This window comes from Lupinus angustifolius, chromosome LG12 (genome assembly GCF_001865875.1).
Source record: "Lupinus angustifolius cultivar Tanjil chromosome LG12, LupAngTanjil_v1.0, whole genome shotgun sequence".
Lineage (NCBI taxonomy): Eukaryota > Viridiplantae > Streptophyta > Magnoliopsida > Fabales > Fabaceae > Lupinus > Lupinus angustifolius.
Genome location: NC_032020.1, coordinates 18,868,289 through 18,888,270, shown reverse-complemented (window position 1 = coordinate 18,888,270; position 19,982 = coordinate 18,868,289). Strand labels below are relative to the sequence as shown.

At 35.7% G+C, this 19,982-nt stretch overlaps 4 protein-coding genes and 1 non-coding gene across 5 annotated transcripts; 1 reads left to right on the top strand and 4 right to left on the bottom strand.

Annotated features, from left to right (window-relative positions):
- Nucleotides 27-3,578, bottom strand: LOC109362608 (U3 small nucleolar RNA-associated protein 6 homolog). Its single transcript, XM_019608524.1, has 6 exons — nt 3,118-3,578; nt 1,858-2,514; nt 1,071-1,520; nt 807-979; nt 545-728; nt 27-360 (listed from the first exon to the last, which is right to left on the bottom strand). The coding sequence occupies exons 1-6, from the start codon at nt 3,520-3,522 to the stop codon at nt 268-270; spliced, it is 1,962 nt and encodes a 653-aa protein (XP_019464069.1). The 5' UTR covers nt 3,523-3,578; the 3' UTR covers nt 27-267.
- On the bottom strand, nt 4,128-7,980 carry LOC109362801 (L-ascorbate oxidase homolog). The gene is made up of 7 exons (XM_019608821.1): nt 7,742-7,980; nt 7,531-7,640; nt 6,141-6,411; nt 5,946-6,048; nt 5,456-5,801; nt 4,702-5,067; nt 4,128-4,629 (listed from the first exon to the last, which is right to left on the bottom strand). Exons 1-7 carry the CDS (start codon nt 7,883-7,885, stop codon nt 4,338-4,340), a joined length of 1,632 nt encoding a protein of 543 aa, XP_019464366.1. The 5' UTR covers nt 7,886-7,980; the 3' UTR covers nt 4,128-4,337.
- TRNAF-GAA lies at nt 9,224-9,296 on the top strand. Its single transcript has one exon. It is a non-coding gene; the product is annotated as a tRNA-Phe (tRNA).
- Nucleotides 9,980-12,533, bottom strand: LOC109362930 (glucan endo-1,3-beta-glucosidase 1-like). Its single transcript, XM_019609027.1, has 3 exons — nt 11,165-12,533; nt 10,462-10,489; nt 9,980-10,286 (listed from the first exon to the last, which is right to left on the bottom strand). Exons 1-3 carry the CDS (start codon nt 12,495-12,497, stop codon nt 10,118-10,120), a joined length of 1,530 nt encoding a protein of 509 aa, XP_019464572.1. The 5' UTR covers nt 12,498-12,533; the 3' UTR covers nt 9,980-10,117.
- LOC109361522 (arogenate dehydratase/prephenate dehydratase 1, chloroplastic) lies at nt 13,639-19,184 on the bottom strand. Its single transcript, XM_019606995.1, has 11 exons — nt 18,850-19,184; nt 18,047-18,114; nt 17,872-17,964; nt 17,572-17,772; nt 17,117-17,197; nt 15,345-15,440; nt 14,987-15,064; nt 14,833-14,922; nt 14,693-14,760; nt 14,393-14,474; nt 13,639-13,888 (listed from the first exon to the last, which is right to left on the bottom strand). The coding sequence occupies exons 1-11, from the start codon at nt 19,091-19,093 to the stop codon at nt 13,832-13,834; spliced, it is 1,158 nt and encodes a 385-aa protein (XP_019462540.1). The 5' UTR covers nt 19,094-19,184; the 3' UTR covers nt 13,639-13,831.

Genomic DNA, 19,982 nt, shown 5'->3' with positions numbered 1-19,982 from the left:
CGTAATCAAATTCGGTCTTTTGAAACTGTGTCAATCCAATGAATTAAAATTACTTTAAAATCGATCTCAATAGTTATAAAATTGCTGAGTATTTTAGAATTTCACTGCATGAAAAGGGTTGGGGTACAAGGGTTGTATTACAGTTACTATCAGCTTAGGGAAAAGGGAGGTAAATCCATCATTGTTACCCTCTCACAGAGAAGGAAATCTTAAATTTAAATGTGGTCAAAATTGAACTCCAAAGCCATGACCTTAGTTTAGAAATAATCACAAGTTTGAGGAAGCAACAAATTCAGTGGCATCTTTGAGTATTCTCCTTGCACGCCAATAAACAGCAGTAGCCTTTTCAGATGTTCCCATCTGCAAAATTCAGACAAAAAATGTCATGGATGCAACATTTGATTTGAATGATAAACCAACCCTTTAAGAAGGGGTTTAAAAACATATCCACCAAAGAATTGGATATGATATAAGAAACCAATTAATGAAATGATTCGTCAGTTTAAGCAGCAGTCATGCCACTAGGAAGCCCGGAAAACTTTACCTTGGTCTCCATTCGATAATAATCTTGCCACAGGCTTACATTTTGATCATAAGTTGCAAGTGCAGATTCATATAATTTCCTAGTGTTAATGAGACCACTTTTATCTCCGATTGAGGCAACATTTGTTTCTAGGCCAATGCAGCTTCGATATAGAGCGAGGCCAGGATGCGGTAAGGCTAGATATCTGCAATGAGCACCAGTTGACGAATTAATTATACATACCGTTAATAATCAAACAGTGAACAAATTCAATAGCACATACCGTTTATACAGATCTCTGGCCTGCTGAATTCCATCCTTTTGAAGAATAAAACTTACAATGGTAGAGGAGAGGGAAAATCCACTTTCACTTCCACCATCTCTGGTCAAAGAACTTACAGAAATCTCCACCAGTTTATCAAAGTACTGTCTTTGATTTGTGTAAAATTTAAAGGCCTGTATTAAGCGACAGTTCAAAATATGAAACAATTAAAGAAGTTCATGGTGAAGAGATTAGGAATAAGAGCAGTTGATGGTGACAACATACCTTTACCCACAAGTTCTCTGATTTTGAAACAGGCACTTTTGTCAAAATTTGTCTAAGGAGTTCAAAAAGGGATTGCAGATCAGCATCACTTGGTGAAGGAGATTTCCTTGTGATGCATCTAATTTCTATAGTGATCCTTAATTCCCATAACTGTACTGATTCGGCAAGTTTTCCACTGCAAAGTGTTGCTGCTAGTTTCCTGCCCTCATCCAATTGCCGCAGTTGCAAATGTAAAGACACATGTTTGCAAGCAAGATCTTCAGTAATGCAACCCAAACTTTCAGCCCTTTCATATATTTTGAGGAGATGTGATATATAGTTTTCAGTGTGACCTGATAACCCAGATATATTGGTTTCTCCTTCTTTATGAGCTACAATACCCATTAGAAAATTTGAATATAAACTATACATAGTTCCCGAAGATACATTTTTCAAAGCCTCCTCATAGACCTACAAAATGGATACAGGTCCAAGGTTCATTTACCAATATACGCACACAAGATAAAGAACCATATAAGAATTCTGAAGCACCCCAACCACAGCATTACTACAAAATATTCTTAGATGCAAGGGGTATAGGAAAATTGGGGCTACAATATGTCGTTGTTCGGCCCATGTAGCCCACCACACCTAGTGGGATTAAGGCTTGGTTGTTGTAATAGCAATTTCCATAACTAAAATATGCTCAATTTCCCCTAATTCCAAGTTAAATATAAATCTGTCACCAGAAAATCATTTAATAAGAAAAACATGTGTTCAATGGGTTAGTAGTTCAAAGGATTCATACCTGAATTGCCTTATGCATCTCGGAAGTTATGACTTCCTCACTTATGTCTGCCTGCGCATTTTCAAGATCACATTCATGTCTAGCTAACCAGTCCCAAAATTCTGGTACTGTTGAAAAATCCCTCTTCATGTCACCCAATATCTCCTTACGCATATCTTCAAAATGTGCTAAGTTTGTACCCTCCAATATTTCAAAAAAACACTTCCTAAGACTAAGACTCAAAGGAACTGCTTCAACAGCTGCGCTGTAGACAGTTCGAAAAATGTTCATACCATGCTCTTCAAACAATTCTTTTTTCTTGTTTGGTTCTTCACTTTCAACATCGGGTTCATCATTACTGGCTTTTCCACCAAGGGGCATAAATAACTCTTTGTTTTCATCTCTCCACTGTTTTTCAACAGCAGTTTTAGGATCGCGGGTCAGAGTTCCCTCATCCTCACCTAAGGCAACCTTCCGGGCCTTTAACTTGTTAATGTATGTAAGTTCCATCCGAAGGTACTCTACCCAAAGCTCTTCAGAAGTTGGGCAAACTCTGAGACCTTCCTGCATTAAAGCACGAGCAGCTGTAACATTTAAGTTGTGGTCAAATTCCCAAGCTGCAGCATAAATCCAAACTCCTGGGACCTTTGGATGAAACCTAATAACTTTTGCCAGGCCCTGCAAAAATTAAAAAAAATGTTCATACTTCATATACTTTATAATAATCTAAACCTTAAAAGAAACTAACATGAAATAAACCTGAACAAAGTTCATTTAAATGTAACACTTTCATGCCACAGACATGTGAAATCACATGCTCACAAATTAAAAGGAAAACAGTGATCTTAATCATATTATCTACAGTGTTCTCTTCAAAATCACATTTACCACTCAGTATTTGTTTGGGATAACTAGGCTACTAGGGATTTTAGATGTTTTGAAAGAGGGAGGATTGTTTAATAGTTAAACTAGTGAATTTGGCAACAAAAAAAACTGTTTTTAGGTAAAAACTATTTCTTCTCCATCTCAAAGCTTCATCATTATGATTTCAAATATAGCTTATTTTCAACCCACTCAATTGTTTTCCCATAACTACCCTCTATTCAATTATTCCCTTAAAAGATAGGTAAAAGTCGATAACCTAGTTGGTTGAATCAAAACTGTTTAGTATGATTTGGCAGGTAAACCCAAACACAGACATAGCTAAGCATTTACTCAATTACATTGCACAACAAAAATACAATACAAATAGAGAGAGAGAGAGAGTAGCATCAAGGTTACCTTCTTCATCCTTCCATTTTTTTTATTTCTACAAAACTCAAGGTACTGAAACCATAACTGAAGATCACCCTTAAAGCGCTTTAAAGCAATCTCATAAATATCCATAATCCTTCGCAAACCGGCGATATCAGACTTGGACTTCTTCAAATTCTTATTACCCTGCTTCTTCATCTCACGCGCCACAGACTTCATTCGGAGACTACGGAGCGCATCAAGCTGAGACTCGTACTCGATGTAGGCTAAGAAGTCCTGTTTCAGAGGACATGGACGCTTTAGCCTGTACTCGAATTTGCGGCGCTGCTTCACGATTTCTGCGATCTCACGGCGGCTGAAGAGGCCGCGCTGTTCAAGGTCATCGAGCTCGTCGAGCATGCGCTCCAATCTGTATTGCACTACGTCCGCCATGTTTGTTGATTGTCCTCCAAGAGATGCTACTGTGTTTAACGTACCTAGCGTTTCAAGATTTAGTAGTAGGGTTTTTCGTTTAATTGGCCTTCATTGGGCCTCATTGGGCCTCTACTTCTTTCTCATTATGGGCTCTTTAATTAAAAATAGAAGGTAAAAATAAATGTAGTAATTGAATATTGGAATTGTAATTGGAACAATGTGGGATCACAAAACAGAAGGGACATAACAACTGGGATGAAGAATTAGATGAATAGCTTAAGATGTTGAAATAGAGTGGGTTGTATGAGAAAATCATAGAATTTGGATGTGGACTAAACCCAATAGAAGCAGAACTCAAGGTAGAGAAGATGGAATGAGAATATTAGATTAACTTTGTAGTGTAAGAGGTTTTGCGTGGTGAAAATATTTGAGACAAAACAAGGCAAGGCTCATATGGATGCCCACATATGAAGCAAGTATATGGGATTATCTCTTGGCTGTGGTTCATTTTTGTTGTTGTATATACGTCTTAGTTGTACATAGACAAAACACTACTCATGTCATATAGCCTTGATAGTAGACTTTCATTTCTTCCGCATTTGGTTTATTAATACATGAAAGTTGATATACTGTGACATCATCCGTAATAAAAAATAACAATAACAATCAAACTTTAATCCCAGCTACACTTACATATGAATAACTCCAAGCTCAAGGTGAGCTCTCGATAGAAAATAATAAATTCAAATTCGCTTCACTTATACTAAAAAGTACTAACATAACATGCCACCATGTGGTTACATGATATGTACCTAGGTTGGCTAGTTGCTAGTTTAGAAAGGCCTTGTGCGACGCCCACTTGCCCTCCCACAAAGAAGAGCGTTCTTCGGCACTGGATATTCGTCTCTCCATGAATTCGAAGCTGTATATACTCTTAAATACAGTTGTTGTCCTAAATATTGCCTTGCCCAGTTCTCAGACCTTATGTTCCACATTCCTACATTGTCCAGTGCCATGTATATTGCTGTCCACGACTTCGGGTAAACCTGAGTTGTGCATCTAGCAACTGTGTCTCTCAGATTGTATCCTGATCTACTTTGAGGTGTCCACTGTCCGCTACCGAACCTATTCAACCAATCAATCAGTCATTAATGTAGTCATATACAACAAGATACATGTATGTATAAGCTAGCTTACCCTACAACAAAGAAGGAATAGCCATCAATATGCCATGACTGGACAGAGTCCTCCCAATTTTGGAACACAATCTCCACAAATTCATGGAAATTAGCACCCATGACAGAAGTTTGGAGGTAGGCATTGCCTCCAGTAGGGTTGGTAGGAATGCTTCCAACATAGAAAACTCCAGGGATGTTGAAGTAGTCTGCAAGTTTCAATGGGGTATCTGGTTCAATATGTGATACACTGTTCACAGCATACCTCTGCTTCCCGTTGATATAAGGAGCAGAGTTAGCAAGCATGATGGTTCGGGTTGGGTTGATTAATCCATATTTGTAAGATCCCTGAGGGTTTGGTCTTGGTCCACTTGCTGTCAGGTTTCGCCTGATTTGAGAAACATTAAAACATTAAACATAGTAGTAACATGAGAACAAGGTACTTCAGATAAACCTATCTTTATCATGTTGTGTTAGAATTTAAAAACAGGATATGCAGTTGTTACTTGTTACACTACTACATGTATGTAACTAACTTTAACATCAGAGTTTGTTGTCTGGTTTGCAAAATTGTTTTATGTTTTCATTTTTAAAAAAAAAATTATATGCATGCGACTCTATTTTCATTGTATTTACTTTTTTCAAAGATTTCTCTATGAAACAGTGCAAGCTAAGATAATGCTCTATTCGAACTTCCAAATGGATTGCCCTACATGAAAGAAAATTCCAATAATCATAGGCTTCGCTGAGAGAATAACAAGTGAAGAAAAGGATACCTGATAGTTCTGGCCTGAAAGACTGAGGAAGCAATATCAAGGGTAGGACCTCCAGGGACAGGACCAGATACACCTATGCGTGAATTGCTATAGTGGAGAATGGAAGTTGTTGTGAGTATCTTTCTGGTAAATCTTGTGGAGACAACTATGTAGTAATCCTTGACAGGCTGATCAGCTGTGACGAGCACAGAATAGGATTGTCCAACATGGATGTCAAGGGAAGAATAGTAGTTCTGAAGGGTATGAGATCCTTCTACCTCCACAAGTTTCAACTTATGCTGTTGGATTCTGAAGTTAATAGATGTAGTGAGCCCCACATTTGATATCCTGAATCTATAAGTCTTGCCTGCACATTAAAATTGAAACACTGATCACTGATGTAATAAAAGGCATGCTTTAGAAAGTTTGTAAACATAAATGATAACATGTATTGAAGTTCAGAAATACTTAAAAATCAAAATAGAGGATCACAAGTTATTTGGCAACCAACCTTGATCAATTGTAAATGTGTTTCCATTCCAACCACGTCCATTGATAAGAAGCCCATCAGGGAAAGGAAGATTGTGTCCATTTTCTAGGACTCTTCTTAACCTCTGCAATAACATTGAGAAACAAACTAAGTTAGTATTGAGGAGATGATATTGAAAGGAGAAGAGATACAAATGAATGTGAAGAGTTTATTTACATGGTGGTCTAGCTTGAACCAATCTCCTGCAAGAATGGTGAAGTCTCCAGAAGGTGGAGGAAAAGGAACAGGGATGCGAGGGCGGCTCCAAATTCTGATACCACCAAATCCTCCAGCAGCCTTTTGCATTCCAAGAGACGGGAAATAGAAAAAGGTACCAATCTGATCTTTAACCTGTAGAGTATAAGTGAAGTTCTTCCGTGGTGGGATTGGACAGGTTGTGCCAGACACTCCGTCCTGCCATGAGTTCCTCCTATGCTGTATTCCATTCCTGCATGTTATCCAATTCAAATATTATCATTTTTATTCCTTCTTGTTGATAAATGAATGAACTTTATCATTCACTTAAATGAATCAAAGTTCATAAAATCGTAGGTATCATCTGGACACTAGATTGGCATATACATTTCCTTGATCAAGTTCATGCTTGGAAATCATCCACACCCTCCTCTTATTGACACTTTGTTATAATAGGGGCATGACCCAATGTTACATACCAAATTAAAGAAAAAGATTGTGTGAGACCAGGTTCATATAAGGGAGTCAAAACTCGCATTGTTAAATAGTACATCCCTGTCTGTTGAGTTAGAGTAAGAAATGTGTTAACTTTTACCAGCATGTCTAGGAATAGAGATCTGTTGTCCTAAATTTTGTTCCCATTATAGCACCCACAGGTGTTAGTTGAGTTGGATGGAAACATTCTTTGTGGAGTTATAGAGCACATTCAACCATATCACAAAATTCTATTATATTTTCTACCTTCTTTCCTATTTATCTCTCAATATTAATGACCTGAGTAGGGGTTATTAAGAAAAAGCACAACAAGTATAATGTAAATGATTACAATTATTGTATTTCTTAAGAATGTGTTAAGTGGCCTTCTTAATGTCCCAGTGACTCAAATATATTTTAATAACAGAGATCTGCATAATAGTCAATTGCCAAGTGCTCAAATAGAATATTGTGAAAGGAATCGTTTTATGCAGCAAGTCATGCATAATTCCTTTGTATGTTACTTAATACAGAAAGGAGATTTGGCCACAAATCAATATTAAAATGGGGTCTTATTTCTAATTGACTGTTTTGTTTGAAAGTAGATTTACAATAAAGAGCAATTCCACAATAGTGGCCAAAAAGGTAGACAGCATAAACAAGCAAGTCTCTAAGGTCCCACTTATTATAAGATTTCCACTCTTTTTCATGGGCTAAATCTATTAGATTGTGTTTAACTACACCAGAAGCTAAAAAATATAATGATAATAGCATCACTGTATAAAAACTAAAAAGAAAGGAAGTTTTAATGGTTTGTTGTTTTTGAATCCGGTATGGAAAGATTCATTATTGATAGCATACAGAAACAGAAACAGAAAATGGGAGTAGGAAAATGTACCATGAAATGAGTAGTGGTTCATTGAGGTAGTTATAGACACTTATAATCAAGTTATCATTTGTAACAGCATCTATTTGAGGCCCTGGGAACTGGCCATTAATCAAGATCCCCTGCAAAACTCAAATCTTTTAATAAAACACTACACACCCATTTGCTCAAAAACATTACTTCCATTCTGAGATCAATAATATTGAAAGTATATTATTATTACCTGTTGCTTAACACCAAGAGGGTAGATGTCACCATAAGTGACCTTCCAAGTGAAAAACCTATAAGGGTCTTCAGAGTAGACACTACTAGTAAAAAGGAATGTGATGAGGAGAATGAGAGAAGAGAGACAAGTGTATAGTCTCATTTTGCATACACAAAGTCACTTCTGAAGAGAGTAATGGTTGTGAATAATGTGAAGGTGCTAGATCTGTTTATAATTAATGATAATGGACTAAGTAGAGAAAATGGAGAGTCTAAATAGTATTAAAAGGGTAGAGGCATGCATTTAAAAAGGATTGGTTTAGTAATGTGTTAGTGAAAATGCGACAAGTGAAAGCATAGAAAGATGGAATGAGTTGTCAGGAGAGTGGCCCAGTAAATGAACATGTTAGATCACATGCTTTATCTCAATCATGCATCAATCGCGCTTTCTCTTCCACCCTTTGCTACACACTGCATCTTCCCCTACTACTTTGTTTAGTTTTAGAAATACTTACATATCATGATATTTTAATCACCTTACACTTTGAATTTGATGATGAATTCACTTATTCACGTGCATCTCACATTTTTAATTTAACCAACAGACACAGAAAACTATTAACAGTATACCTGTATCATGTGATAAATTGTGTGCTTCTCAACATAAAATGAATATTAATGTCAACCAAAAACTGAATATTAATGTATTAAAGACATAATTTATGCTACTTGACATGACTCCTTTAAGATATTTTTTTTGTTTGAAAAACTTCAATTCAAATACTTTTCTAACAATCCCTTTGTATGAATAAGAATCTTTGTAATAAAAGATACTGAACTTTTCACGAGAAAAAGGCAATGTAAATTTTATAGAAACTAGTGGGGGTTCAATCATGGCAAATTCCTAATCTCATGTAAAACTGTATTATGTTTTGTATAATTCATGGTATTGACTCACTCTCTTAGTAAGAAACTGCTCTATTGGTATGTTGTTAGCTCCAAAAACAGAATTCTTGACTTATTTAATTGTTAATCCAGTGCATTATACTACGAGATCAACCATATATTTTCTGTCCCAAAGAGTGTACCATCTTATATGTTATTATTGCTTATGATTGGTGAGAAAAATATTAAAAATTTAACTTAAATACATTTTTTAAACAATTACAAACAACAATACAAATAATGACATATTGTATGGGGCATCAAATATACTTCCTAGACCAACACTAAGTTGATCAAGTAAAATTATTATGGCTATTATAATTTTGATACAGTATTATCTTTTTTATTGACCAAACTGAAAGTTCAATATTATTATCATATTGTATTTTACCTCTAGTCTGGTCAATATTTGTATTTAAGCATGAGAGTATCCAAACCCATTCTAATATAACTGTTTACACGGTCCAGATTAAATTAATTTATTTATAACTAAGCATGTCAAATTTAAGGAAACCGTGATTATTAGGAAAAGTAATAAACATGAAGTACAACAGATGCGGGGATAGCTCAGTTGGGAGAGCGTCAGACTGAAGATCTGAAGGTCGCGTGTTCGATCCACGCTCACCGCAATTTTTGATTTTGGAAGGTGTTTCTACTTAAATTTCTTCAACTTCACATCAAAGAGGGTAAGTTTGGTTACCATTGAAAACGGTCTTCGTGGGATGAAAAGATGGAAGAACGAAGCAGGGATGTGGGTACGAATGAAAACATTTATTTTATCACAAACAAGGAGTACATAGTTTTTAATTGTTTATGATGTCAGAAATCAATTGTGGGTGAAGTTCAAACACTTGTTAACAAAAGACTTAAACCCAACCAATGCCTTGAAGTGTCTCACGAAAAAAACTCCAACCAAGTTTATGGGATGCTTTTTTACTCAAAATTGCAGTGAGATGGCACCTTGGAACAAAATTGCATTGGGTGGGAGAAATTAAATTTGGCATAATAAAACAAAAGTGATTAGCTACAACTTTTCCATCACTGACTTATATATTATATTACATAAATAGGGTGAAATTGAGTCGATTATTAAAAACCTCCTTGGCAGAGTGGATGGCATATTGAAACACAATAAATTTCAATGACTCAGTGATGTTCTTATGATTATACTGGTCTAAAAGTTTTAAATCTAGCTATGCTTCTTGGTCATGTAATCTTGTGATTAACTTTCTTCCCATCTTGGCTGGCAATGATTATAATATTTACCATGACAAAAAAATTACAAGAACCCCACAATATTATTCACCCTACCTTCTCAAAACCAAGCATCTATCATAAGCACTAAGTTTAGACCTGCAGATCATCCACTATTCCTTTTCTCTGGTGATCTTATCCTTTACTCTAAGAAATTCAAAATTCCGAAAAAGAACAAAGAATTATTTGTACCTCATTAAATGACTAACAACAAAGTGGGGAAACATACAGCCAAAAAAATGTGCAAAATATTGTTAACAACACTTATTTTGAAGCTGCTAAAGGTTCTGATCCTTAACTTATCACCAGCACTGATTGATTTAGTAGAGTTCACCATTTGCTTTGTCTTGGTGATTACTTTCTTGCTGCATCACATCATATGGAAGCACAATTAGGTAAAGAAGCATGTTGTTAGACTAAATAAATGAATACAAATTTATAGGTACAGGCTTTGAGAATAATAAAGGTTATTTTCATTGTAGGACCATGAAAACTACAAAACAAGAGAGCAAAACGAGGCAGAGAGTGTTTATTAGTTACCTTCCAGGAAATATACAACTCCCGTGACCTACAAAAAAGGAAAAATAATAATTAAGACAATTGTTATAACTCCAACAAACAAAAAATCATAACCAAGTGGTATAAGTATTCTGCTAGATCCTTATGATAACTAAAATATTTATAGTTTAATTCTTGTAAGCGACATTTATTGGAAAATGCACTTACGTCTATAAAAAGGATTAGTTCTTTAACTAAAAGGTGAAACATATTTTGAGTTTGCAAAAGCAAGTGTACCGTAAGAAACTCCCCGTAAAATATGGAAAGCAATAAAATTATTACTATGTGAAGCTGAATGTAATCTAGAAAGATGGTCCTGAACCTTTGCAATTGTCAGGGAAAAAAGGTGCAACGAGACAAACCATCCTCCACTACGTCATGGAGTGAATAAAAATGACACGGGTTTTTGGAATTGTATGTCAGGATAAAAATTAAACAAATAAAGGAGAGATAAAATATGTTGATACGTATGTAAAATGGTGCACAAATTATTCCGGATTTAGACATTACTTTATACTTTTTTAAGCTTTTTGGTGAGTTAAGAGTAAACCATCATTTGTTTTAAATGACTCACACTATATACCTTACTTTATATTTTATAATCAATCTTGTTATTCTCTCTCCTCATTCATGCGAAAACATTAGCATAAGATTGTATAGTAATTGAAATGAATGAAGCACTTACTAGGATCTGTGGTAGTGATCATAGCTACTCCTTTGAAATCACAAGAGCCAGGAGTCTTGGCTTGTATCTGGAAATAGCTATCAAAGGCATAAGAAGCATGGTTCTTGACATTGTTAGGCTGATAGCAACTTTGACCTGGTTGAATCTCTGAACAATTGGCTTCTCCCGGTCCACATGCCCAATCCAACGCTGCCTGCAATGTCTTAGAATCAAAACCATCCATAGCAATGCAATATGTCTGATTTGTCGTATCATTCGCCATAAAACTCCCAATTCCTGATACATGAAGCAAATATGCTGGCGTAGTATTCCCATGAAAGAGACCCCAATTCGCCTCAGATACCTGTGGATACTTCAAATCTTCATTGAACAATTCATAAATATACACACTTGAAGTAATCTCAGGATGCAAAGGGGTCCCGCTACTGTCGAAAACATGCTTAATCAAATTGGAATTATAAGTATCAGCATTGTCTTTCGTAGCATAAGGCTCTTCTTTTGCATTACCCTTAGAAGGCCACCCAGATTCTGTAACAAGAACCACAACATCAGTGACATTTAGATTCTTCATTGAAAAATAAGCAGCATCGACCATAGCATCCAGCACATTCTCATAATGAAGCAACGTGTTCGGGTCAACCATTTCCTTATCAGGAGTCAAGGGTTTAAAAAGCGCATTATCAACAGGAATCACACCCTTTCTCTCCACGAACACATAATAAGGGTAAAGGTTCATCATCAACGGGGACCCAGTCCTGGAAAGGAACCGAAGCAGAGGGAGAATGTAAGGAAGCAGGGTCTGGTTGAAGTAGGCCTGAGAAGGAGGGAAGGGTTCGAGAATAATGGAAGCAGCGTGAGGGGTAGAGATTCCAACGTGGCGGTGAAGGTTTGAAGCGACGAGGGCGTTATAGAGGGATTGAATTGCAGGGAGAATGAGCGGGGCGGAGGAGGGGACGGTGGTGAGAACCTCGTCGCCGACAGAGATAGCTGAGATTAGGGTTTGGGGGTAATAAGCGACGACGTTTCGGTATATCCAAGTAGCAGCGGTGGTGTTGGAGGAGGCAATAGCAAGAAGCTGGTTGTTTGGAACAGTGATAATGACAGAAATGTTGGAGTGAGAGAGTGCTGTGAGGATTTCAGAGTTGGCATCGTAGATACGGATTTGGGTAATTTTCTGGAACTGAAGAAATGAAACAAGTTCAGAAGGTGAGAGCAGATTTGAAACATCAGTGCCAATGTTGACACCGACGAATGAAGCCTGAATTGGAATGTAGTAGTAATAGTTAAAGAAGATGGTTTGAATCACAAGTAGGGTGAGTATAGAGTTTCCCATTCTTCAAATTCAATTATCCATCAAACCTTAAACATATATATAATTATGTATTATTAAAGACCCCACCAGCATGCCTTTTATTAGACACAAATTCAGGCATTTACGGGACAGAGACTCACACACAACTCAAAAACAAACAACTGCTAACTCTTGCTTATTTACTGCACCCTTTATGCTTCACTCTATAAACCATTCTTAAATTTACTGCTTGTGTAACAGTGTAATATGCATACATTTGTATTATAGGAGGAACAAAACAAGCGATAATGATTATGTTACTGATTAATATGAGAGGGTTATACAAATTGAACTATTTTAGGATATTTATATAAGATCTGTCGATTTTACTTTTTATTATATTTTTCTCGAAATATTCAATATGATTCCAAAACAAAGCAAATACAACAAGTGGCGTTATTAGTGATATGAACATGTGAGGACTCCTGTCACTATCAGCATCAATACAATCAGGTTTTGATTTAGAAAACAGAGAAACCCAAGTGGCTTCTTTATTTAATTTATTATTACTGGACCATAATATCAAGTAGAATGGTCATTCATGAGTTTGATACTGAACCAGAATCACATGTTCTCATCCATTACCAACCTATACAATTACAACACTATCACAAGCCTCGAATCAACCTATTACCATTGTCAAATCTATGAATACAACCTTATCTATTATTCATTGCATGAGCTCATTAAAATGTGACTTTAGCTCACAAACATAAAACTCATGCATTTAAAACTTGGTGTATTAAAATTTTATCAAACTTTCAATGCAAAAATTTAATGTATTGGATATTAAATTGACAGTGATTGTTAAATTGGAAGATGAAATTTGTCATGGTATGTTGAAGGATATTAATGTATTCCATAACGAAGGAGTTATAGCCTCCAACTTAAGGTATAACTTAGAATAACAAGTGTATCGTGGCATGTTTGAAGTATTGATAAGAAAAAGAATGTTGAACTCTTGTCATTCAACATAGCCTTGTTAGTTTGAATGATGAGTAGGTGGTATCATTCATTTTGTATGTTGTTGATTGGTAATGAAGAGAGAAATAAGTAGTAGTATCATTAGTCCAAGTGCTTTTGTGTAGCATTACCCAATGAAAGAATGCTATTATAGCGGTTCGGTGGGTGGGACAGTTAATGAAAGAAATTCATCAAACTTCAATGTAGACATGTCCTCAATACTCAACATTCATATACTTTCATCACCGACAATAAGCTCTAGCATCATTATTACTATTCCGAATATAATATCTATACATTATTAGTCTATACAACATAGACCCTTGCTCCTAGTTGGGGCAGGCATTTCACTTCTATAAAACTCTATCCATGGGATAACAACCAAGAATTCGAAGAAAACTTGCAAATTCCTGTAATGGGAAAAAATATTATATTCAATATGGTGTTGGGTCCATCATGCATAAAAAAACAATAATCTAAAATTGAACAACACAAACATTTTATTCTAAAATCATAAATTAGAAAAAGATATGACACAATCAATACCAAAATCCCTACATCAAAATGGGAATGGCCTGCCCTATAATGAAATAGAGCAATAAATTATAACATCCTCCTGGAGCACAAACTCATTTATTCATTGATGATTGAGAATATATATTACTAAAACACTATATCAAACATATCCACATTACTGGCATTCTAGGTCTTTTTGGTAGTTGCTTTGAAATTACCTCAATAAGACCCAGCCAGGTTCAAATGCCACTACCAAGGACCAACCAAACAACAACAATCAACAAACCAAAAACATCCACATTGAGAAATTTTATGCATTAAGACAAAAAGATCATGTGAGTTAAACGACTTAATAACGAACAAATCTTAAACTTGAGTTAATGACATAATGGGCTCACCTGCAAATGTCCTAAAGCATATTGTGCACGAGGGTCTGCCATAGAAGCTTCGAAATCAATATAGAAGAGGTAGTCGAAGTACCTGTCATCAGAAAACTTTTATGGCTAAGTAACTGTTTACAAACAACTGTTAGAATCATTAAAACATAAACACGGAGTAAACCTAAACCCTGGTCTCCCAACTTTGTCATTCCAATTTTGGAATAACGATCCAAGTGATAAAGTATGTACCACTTGTCAATTTGTGTCTAAACTAAAAAGATCGCAAAAATCAGGAAAGGGAACAAAATATTTACTCACCTTGCACTCCCTTCATTTGAATCATCAACGACCCTAAAAGGACGCTGCTTCAATGGTCGACTCTCTATCTGAAGTTATGGCAAACAAATAAGATCAAAGCATGTGTGTTTTACATTCAAAATTTAAATAATATAGCTTACCTTTGACAAATTAATATCCCTCAGAGCAAACACTGCCAAGGCTTTGAATAGTACACCAGGACCTTCGTCTAGGCTGAAAACAATGCTAGTCTGGGAGAAAAGCAACCAATCCATCAGCAACTTCATAAAAATATAAATAACAAAAGTTTTATACCTTATAAGGCCTGTCAGTTCCCGGAATTATTGGCTCCCTTGCAAGGATCAAGAAGCGAGTAACATTCTCATCATCATCCTATCAATATGGCCATGAATCAGTTCAACTTTAATCTTGACTAAACCAGCAATAACAAACATTATGCAATCTCCTTTTTACCACACATTTTCTAATGAAAGCTAAAAATGGGAGAAGAAATTGATCACCAGTAATTTTTAAGTGAAGTATTTCTTAATGAATAATGCAATCATTGAACATTGTTTTTAGATTTTATATAGCAAAGTCATGCATGTGATAAATGCAAAGGCATCCTTCCATAATGTATTTTTTTCTGTTAAACATGTAAATGAAGTCTTACTTGAATTCTTTCTGCAAGAACGTTAAGACCATATATATTTGCAGCTCGAGAACTTGCAATAGCTCCAGTGTCTCTTACACAATTTAAGGCCACTGACTGTCCACAAAATCCAAATTATTACAATATGCCACTCTACAACCAAGTTCATACTTACATTCAGTATTAACAAAGAAAATCTAGAAATACATGTGCAGCAGCAGCAGTATCATGAGCAGTAATTTTGAGAACACCTAAATCATTAAGCATCATGTCGCATTGAGCAAGAGCCTGCATGTAAAGATATTATAATAATTAATAATTAATTATTCCAATTATTCAAGTCTCAGAATCTTGTGTCAACAGGAAGGTTATTTTAATGAAGCTGTCAGCAGTCTCAAAAGGCTGTGCACTCATAGATCCAGTTAAGATTTCAAACTGAGGTACACAAGTATTCTGCTGAAAACATTCAACTATGACATAGAAGAGTGATGATAACCTGAGATGTAATATAACACAGTGTGCTAATGAGAAGTAACTGGCCTCTTAAAGCATGACCATTTGTACCCATTCAGTGTGTTCAGAATAGGAAAGATAATGCATCATCTCCATTCACTAAAAACCAATGTAGAAAAGATAGAGAAGAACCATATTTAGTAGCAGACCTGAGGATGGCTCACAACACATTTGAGCTCTTCTTTTCTGACACCAGGCAATCCTAGGAGGCAGTGGTTAACTCGCAACTGCACCTCCCCAACAATATTCAGCCTATGGCGAAGAAATAAGTCATAATTCCGGTGGATGCTTCCACCAACAGAATTTTCAATAGGTAGAACAGCTTTCTCCACTAACCACAACTCAACAGCCTGTTGAGAATAATACAAATATATCACTACAGCAGTTATAACTTGTAAATTAAAGCATCTAATGGAGATAGAAAAAAATAACAAAACAAGTAATGGAACCTTGAATGCAGCTTCAAACTCATCACATGGCACAGTCTCACAGTTTGGATATGCTTTCAAAGCTGCATCCTCACTGTATGCTCCAGGAAGTCCCTTTATCGAGCAATATACTAGTTAGCAAAAACAACAATGCCATATACATTTTTTGTTTGAAAAGGAACCATTAAACATCTACCTGATAAGCCACCCGCACCTTCGATCCATCTCTTGGAGAAGAAGTAAGGTCTACTGCCGTTAATGGCTCTGTATTTAAAGAACTTAGATAATTGTGCTCAAAGGTAGAAGAAAATAGGAAAAGGGATAACAATGCTTATATTGCTAGCATAAAATCTTACAGCAACCAAACCTTTTATTCCATTAGGTGAGGTAGGTTACATGGATCAAACGGCACCATAATGATCTAAAATAAATCATGTTCATTGCAAAATATTAAACTCCAAGTATTTCTTAACCATTTTGCCTATGACTTTCCTTAGCTCTCCCTCTTCCTCTAGGAATCAGACTAGCTTCCATTTGATCTACACTTCTTATGGGGCTTCAATCGGACTCCTCTAAACATGTTCAAACCACCTAAGGCGCAACTCTACTATCTTTTATCCAATAGGAACCACTCCAACTTTCTCCCTAATTTATTTATTTCTAATATTTTCTTGTCTAATGTGTCCATTCATCCAACGCAACATTCTCATTTCTGCTACATGAAGTCTATTATCTTGTTGACATTTTATCGCCTAAAATTCAGTTGCAATCTAATAGGGGTAACTTAAACATAGTTTGCCTTTCCAGCTTAAGCTATCTCAAACCTTAATAACAAAGAAAATCTAGAAATACATGTGCAGCAGCAGCAGTATCATGAGCAGTAATTTTGAGAACACCTAAATCATTAAGCATCATGTCGCATTGAGCAAGAGCCTGCATGTAAAGATATTATAATAATTAATAATTAATTATTCCAATTATTCAAGTCTCAGAATCTTGTGTCAACAGGAAGGTTATTTTAATGAAGCTGTCAGCAGTCTCAAAAGGCTGTGCACTCATAGATCCAGTTAAGATTTCAAACTGAGGTACACAAGTATTCTGCTGAAAACATTCAACTATGACATAGAAGAGTGATGATAACCTGAGATGTAATATAACACAGTGTGCTAATGAGAAGTAACTGGCCTCTTAAAGCATGACCATTTGTACCCATTCAGTGTGTTCAGAATAGGAAAGATAATGCATCATCTCCATTCACTAAAAACCAATGTAGAAAAGATAGAGAAGAACCATATTTAGTAGCAGACCTGAGGATGGCTCACAACACATTTGAGCTCTTCTTTTCTGACACCAGGCAATCCTAGGAGGCAGTGGTTAACTCGCAACTGCACCTCCCCAACAATATTCAGCCTATGGCGAAGAAATAAGTCATAATTCCGGTGGATGCTTCCACCAACAGAATTTTCAATAGGTAGAACAGCTTTCTCCACTAACCACAACTCAACAGCCTGTTGAGAATAATACAAATATATCACTACAGCAGTTATAACTTGTAAATTAAAGCATCTAATGGAGATAGAAAAAAATAACAAAACAAGTAATGGAACCTTGAATGCAGCTTCAAACTCATCACATGGCACAGTCTCACAGTTTGGATATGCTTTCAAAGCTGCATCCTCACTGTATGCTCCAGGAAGTCCCTTTATCGAGCAATATACTAGTTAGCAAAAACAACAATGCCATATACATTTTTTGTTTGAAAAGGAACCATTAAACATCTACCTGATAAGCCACCCGCACCTTCGATCCATCTCTTGGAGAAGAAGTAAGGTCTACTGCCGTTAATGGCTCTGTATTTAAAGAACTTAGATAATTGTGCTCAAAGGTAGAAGAAAATAGGAAAAGGGATAACAATGCTTATATTGCTAGCATAAAATCTTACAGCAACCAAACCTTTTATTCCATTAGGTGAGGTAGGTTACATGGATCAAACGGCACCATAATGATCTAAAATAAATCATGTTCATTGCAAAATATTAAACTCCAAGTATTTCTTAACCATTTTGCCTATGACTTTCCTTAGCTCTCCCTCTTCCTCTAGGAATCAGACTAGCTTCCATTTGATCTACACTTCTTATGGGGCTTCAATCGGACTCCTCTAAACATGTTCAAACCACCTAAGGCGCAACTCTACTATCTTTTATCCAATAGGAACCACTCCAACTTTCTCCCTAATTTATTTATTTCTAATATTTTCTTGTCTAATGTGTCCATTCATCCAACGCAACATTCTCATTTCTGCTACATGAAGTCTATTATCTTGTTGACATTTTATCGCCTAAAATTCAGTTGCAATCTAATAGGGGTAACTTAAACATAGTTTGCCTTTCCAGCTTAAGCTATCTCAAACCTTAAACCAGAAAACAAAAGAGCACCCATCATAAAATTAATCCCCCAAATACCAAATCTAGATGCAATAGTAAATAACCAAATGTTGATGATGGGAATAAGAATTGTATGAATGGTAATAGAACATAAAAATGGAATTTTTGTGGTGGGAATGGACATATAATAGAAGTACTCACTAGGAAGCAGGTTTAAATCCTTGTGAAACCCTTTAGAATCAGTTTGGTGAAGCGTAACAAAGGGAACATTTGGATTCTTGTCATTTTCAAGAGTAGTGGTAGCTATATGAGCTGCTAATAAAGAAAAACAACATCCCCATTTGTCAAAATCATATCTTAGATTCCGAATCTTCCTAGAATTGAAAGAATGAGAAGCAGCGAATTGAGGAGGTTTGGAACCAGAGACAGCCTTAACAAGAGCCATTGAAAAATAAATAAGAAAAGGTGATGATGAAGTAGGAGTGTGAGTTAAGAATTAAAGAATGAGGAGAAGAAGATGATGAATAATTATGGTTGAAATGTAGACCCAACCTAACGTGTATATATATATATATAATAATACAATAAAAAATAATGACCCACACACACAGTGACACAGTGGTGTGTGATGAACTGTAATGAGAGAATTGAAGGAAGATTTGGGAATTGAAAAAAATGAGAAAGAAAGAAAGAAAGAAAGAAAGAGTGTGAAACTGTATATACTATCTGACTTACCCCAACAGTAGTTTTTTTCTTGTATGGGACACCCCTTCCTAATCCTAACAACGTTGTTCAGAGTTGAGTTGAGTTGAGAGAGAAACTTCATTCCAACCCACACGGGAATTTTTATTCTAACTTATTTTTTATGCCATGCCCGTTTTTTCATTAAACTTTACTTACATTATTTTTATACTAGAGAAATATTTTAGATAATTTCACCTAATGGGATCAATATTCTTAATTTATTAAATTTGTTAATTAATAGTTATATTTTTTAGAATGGTCCTTCATCAATAATATTAATGGAACAATTGATATGAATTTATGGAACAAGAAGAAAATGGTTTGATATGAATTTATGGAAGAATTGAAGCGTCTATCTCTATTCCACTTAGCAGGGTACTACTACTCAATTTGCTACATGGTTTCTAGCAAAATTTTCCTTCCAGCTATGCAAACAAGTTTTCTACTAAATGTCACACTTCGAATCTGAAGCCAAATATTATTCACAAAATGAAGTTGATGCTATGAATGATGAATCTGAAGTAACATAACAGCCGACACAACAAAAGCGTTTATTTTGTCTTCATAGTTTGAAGGCCTCCTTTTTAATC

Bases quoted from the DNA above. Each gene is read 5' to 3' on its own strand.
- LOC109362608 (XM_019608524.1), bottom strand. From the start codon at position 3,522: ATGGCGGACGTAGTGCAATACAGATTGGAGCGCATGCTCGACGAGCTC. The intron at 2,515-3,117 runs GTAACCTTGATG...TAATTTTTGCAG, and splicing joins AAAATGGAAGGATGAAGAAG to GGCCTGGCAAAAGTTATTAG. The intron at 729-806 runs GTATGTGCTATT...TGCTCATTGCAG, and splicing joins GCCAGAGATCTGTATAAACG to ATATCTAGCCTTACCGCATC.
- LOC109362801 (XM_019608821.1), bottom strand. From the start codon at position 7,885: ATGAGACTATACACTTGTCTCTCTTCTCTCATTCTCCTCATCACATTC. The intron at 7,641-7,741 runs GTAATAATAATA...TGAGTTTTGCAG, and splicing joins CTCTTGGTGTTAAGCAACAG to GGGATCTTGATTAATGGCCA. The intron at 5,068-5,455 runs GTATCCTTTTCT...TTCTCAAATCAG, and splicing joins TTTCAGGCCAGAACTATCAG to GCGAAACCTGACAGCAAGTG.
- LOC109362930 (XM_019609027.1), bottom strand. From the start codon at position 12,497: ATGGGAAACTCTATACTCACCCTACTTGTGATTCAAACCATCTTCTTT. The intron at 10,490-11,164 runs GTAAGTGCTTCA...CCTTTTTTGTAG, and splicing joins GATCACTACCACAGATCCTA to GTCACGGGAGTTGTATATTT. The intron at 10,287-10,461 runs GTAACTAATAAA...GATGTGATGCAG, and splicing joins AGTTGTATATTTCCTGGAAG to CAAGAAAGTAATCACCAAGA.
- LOC109361522 (XM_019606995.1), bottom strand. From the start codon at position 19,093: ATGGCTCTTGTTAAGGCTGTCTCTGGTTCCAAACCTCCTCAATTCGCT. The intron at 15,441-17,116 runs GTATTTCTAGAT...TTTTGTGGACAG, and splicing joins ATACTGCTGCTGCTGCACAT to TCAGTGGCCTTAAATTGTGT. The intron at 14,923-14,986 runs GTATAAAACTTT...CTTTTCTCCCAG, and splicing joins GAACTGACAGGCCTTATAAG to ACTAGCATTGTTTTCAGCCT.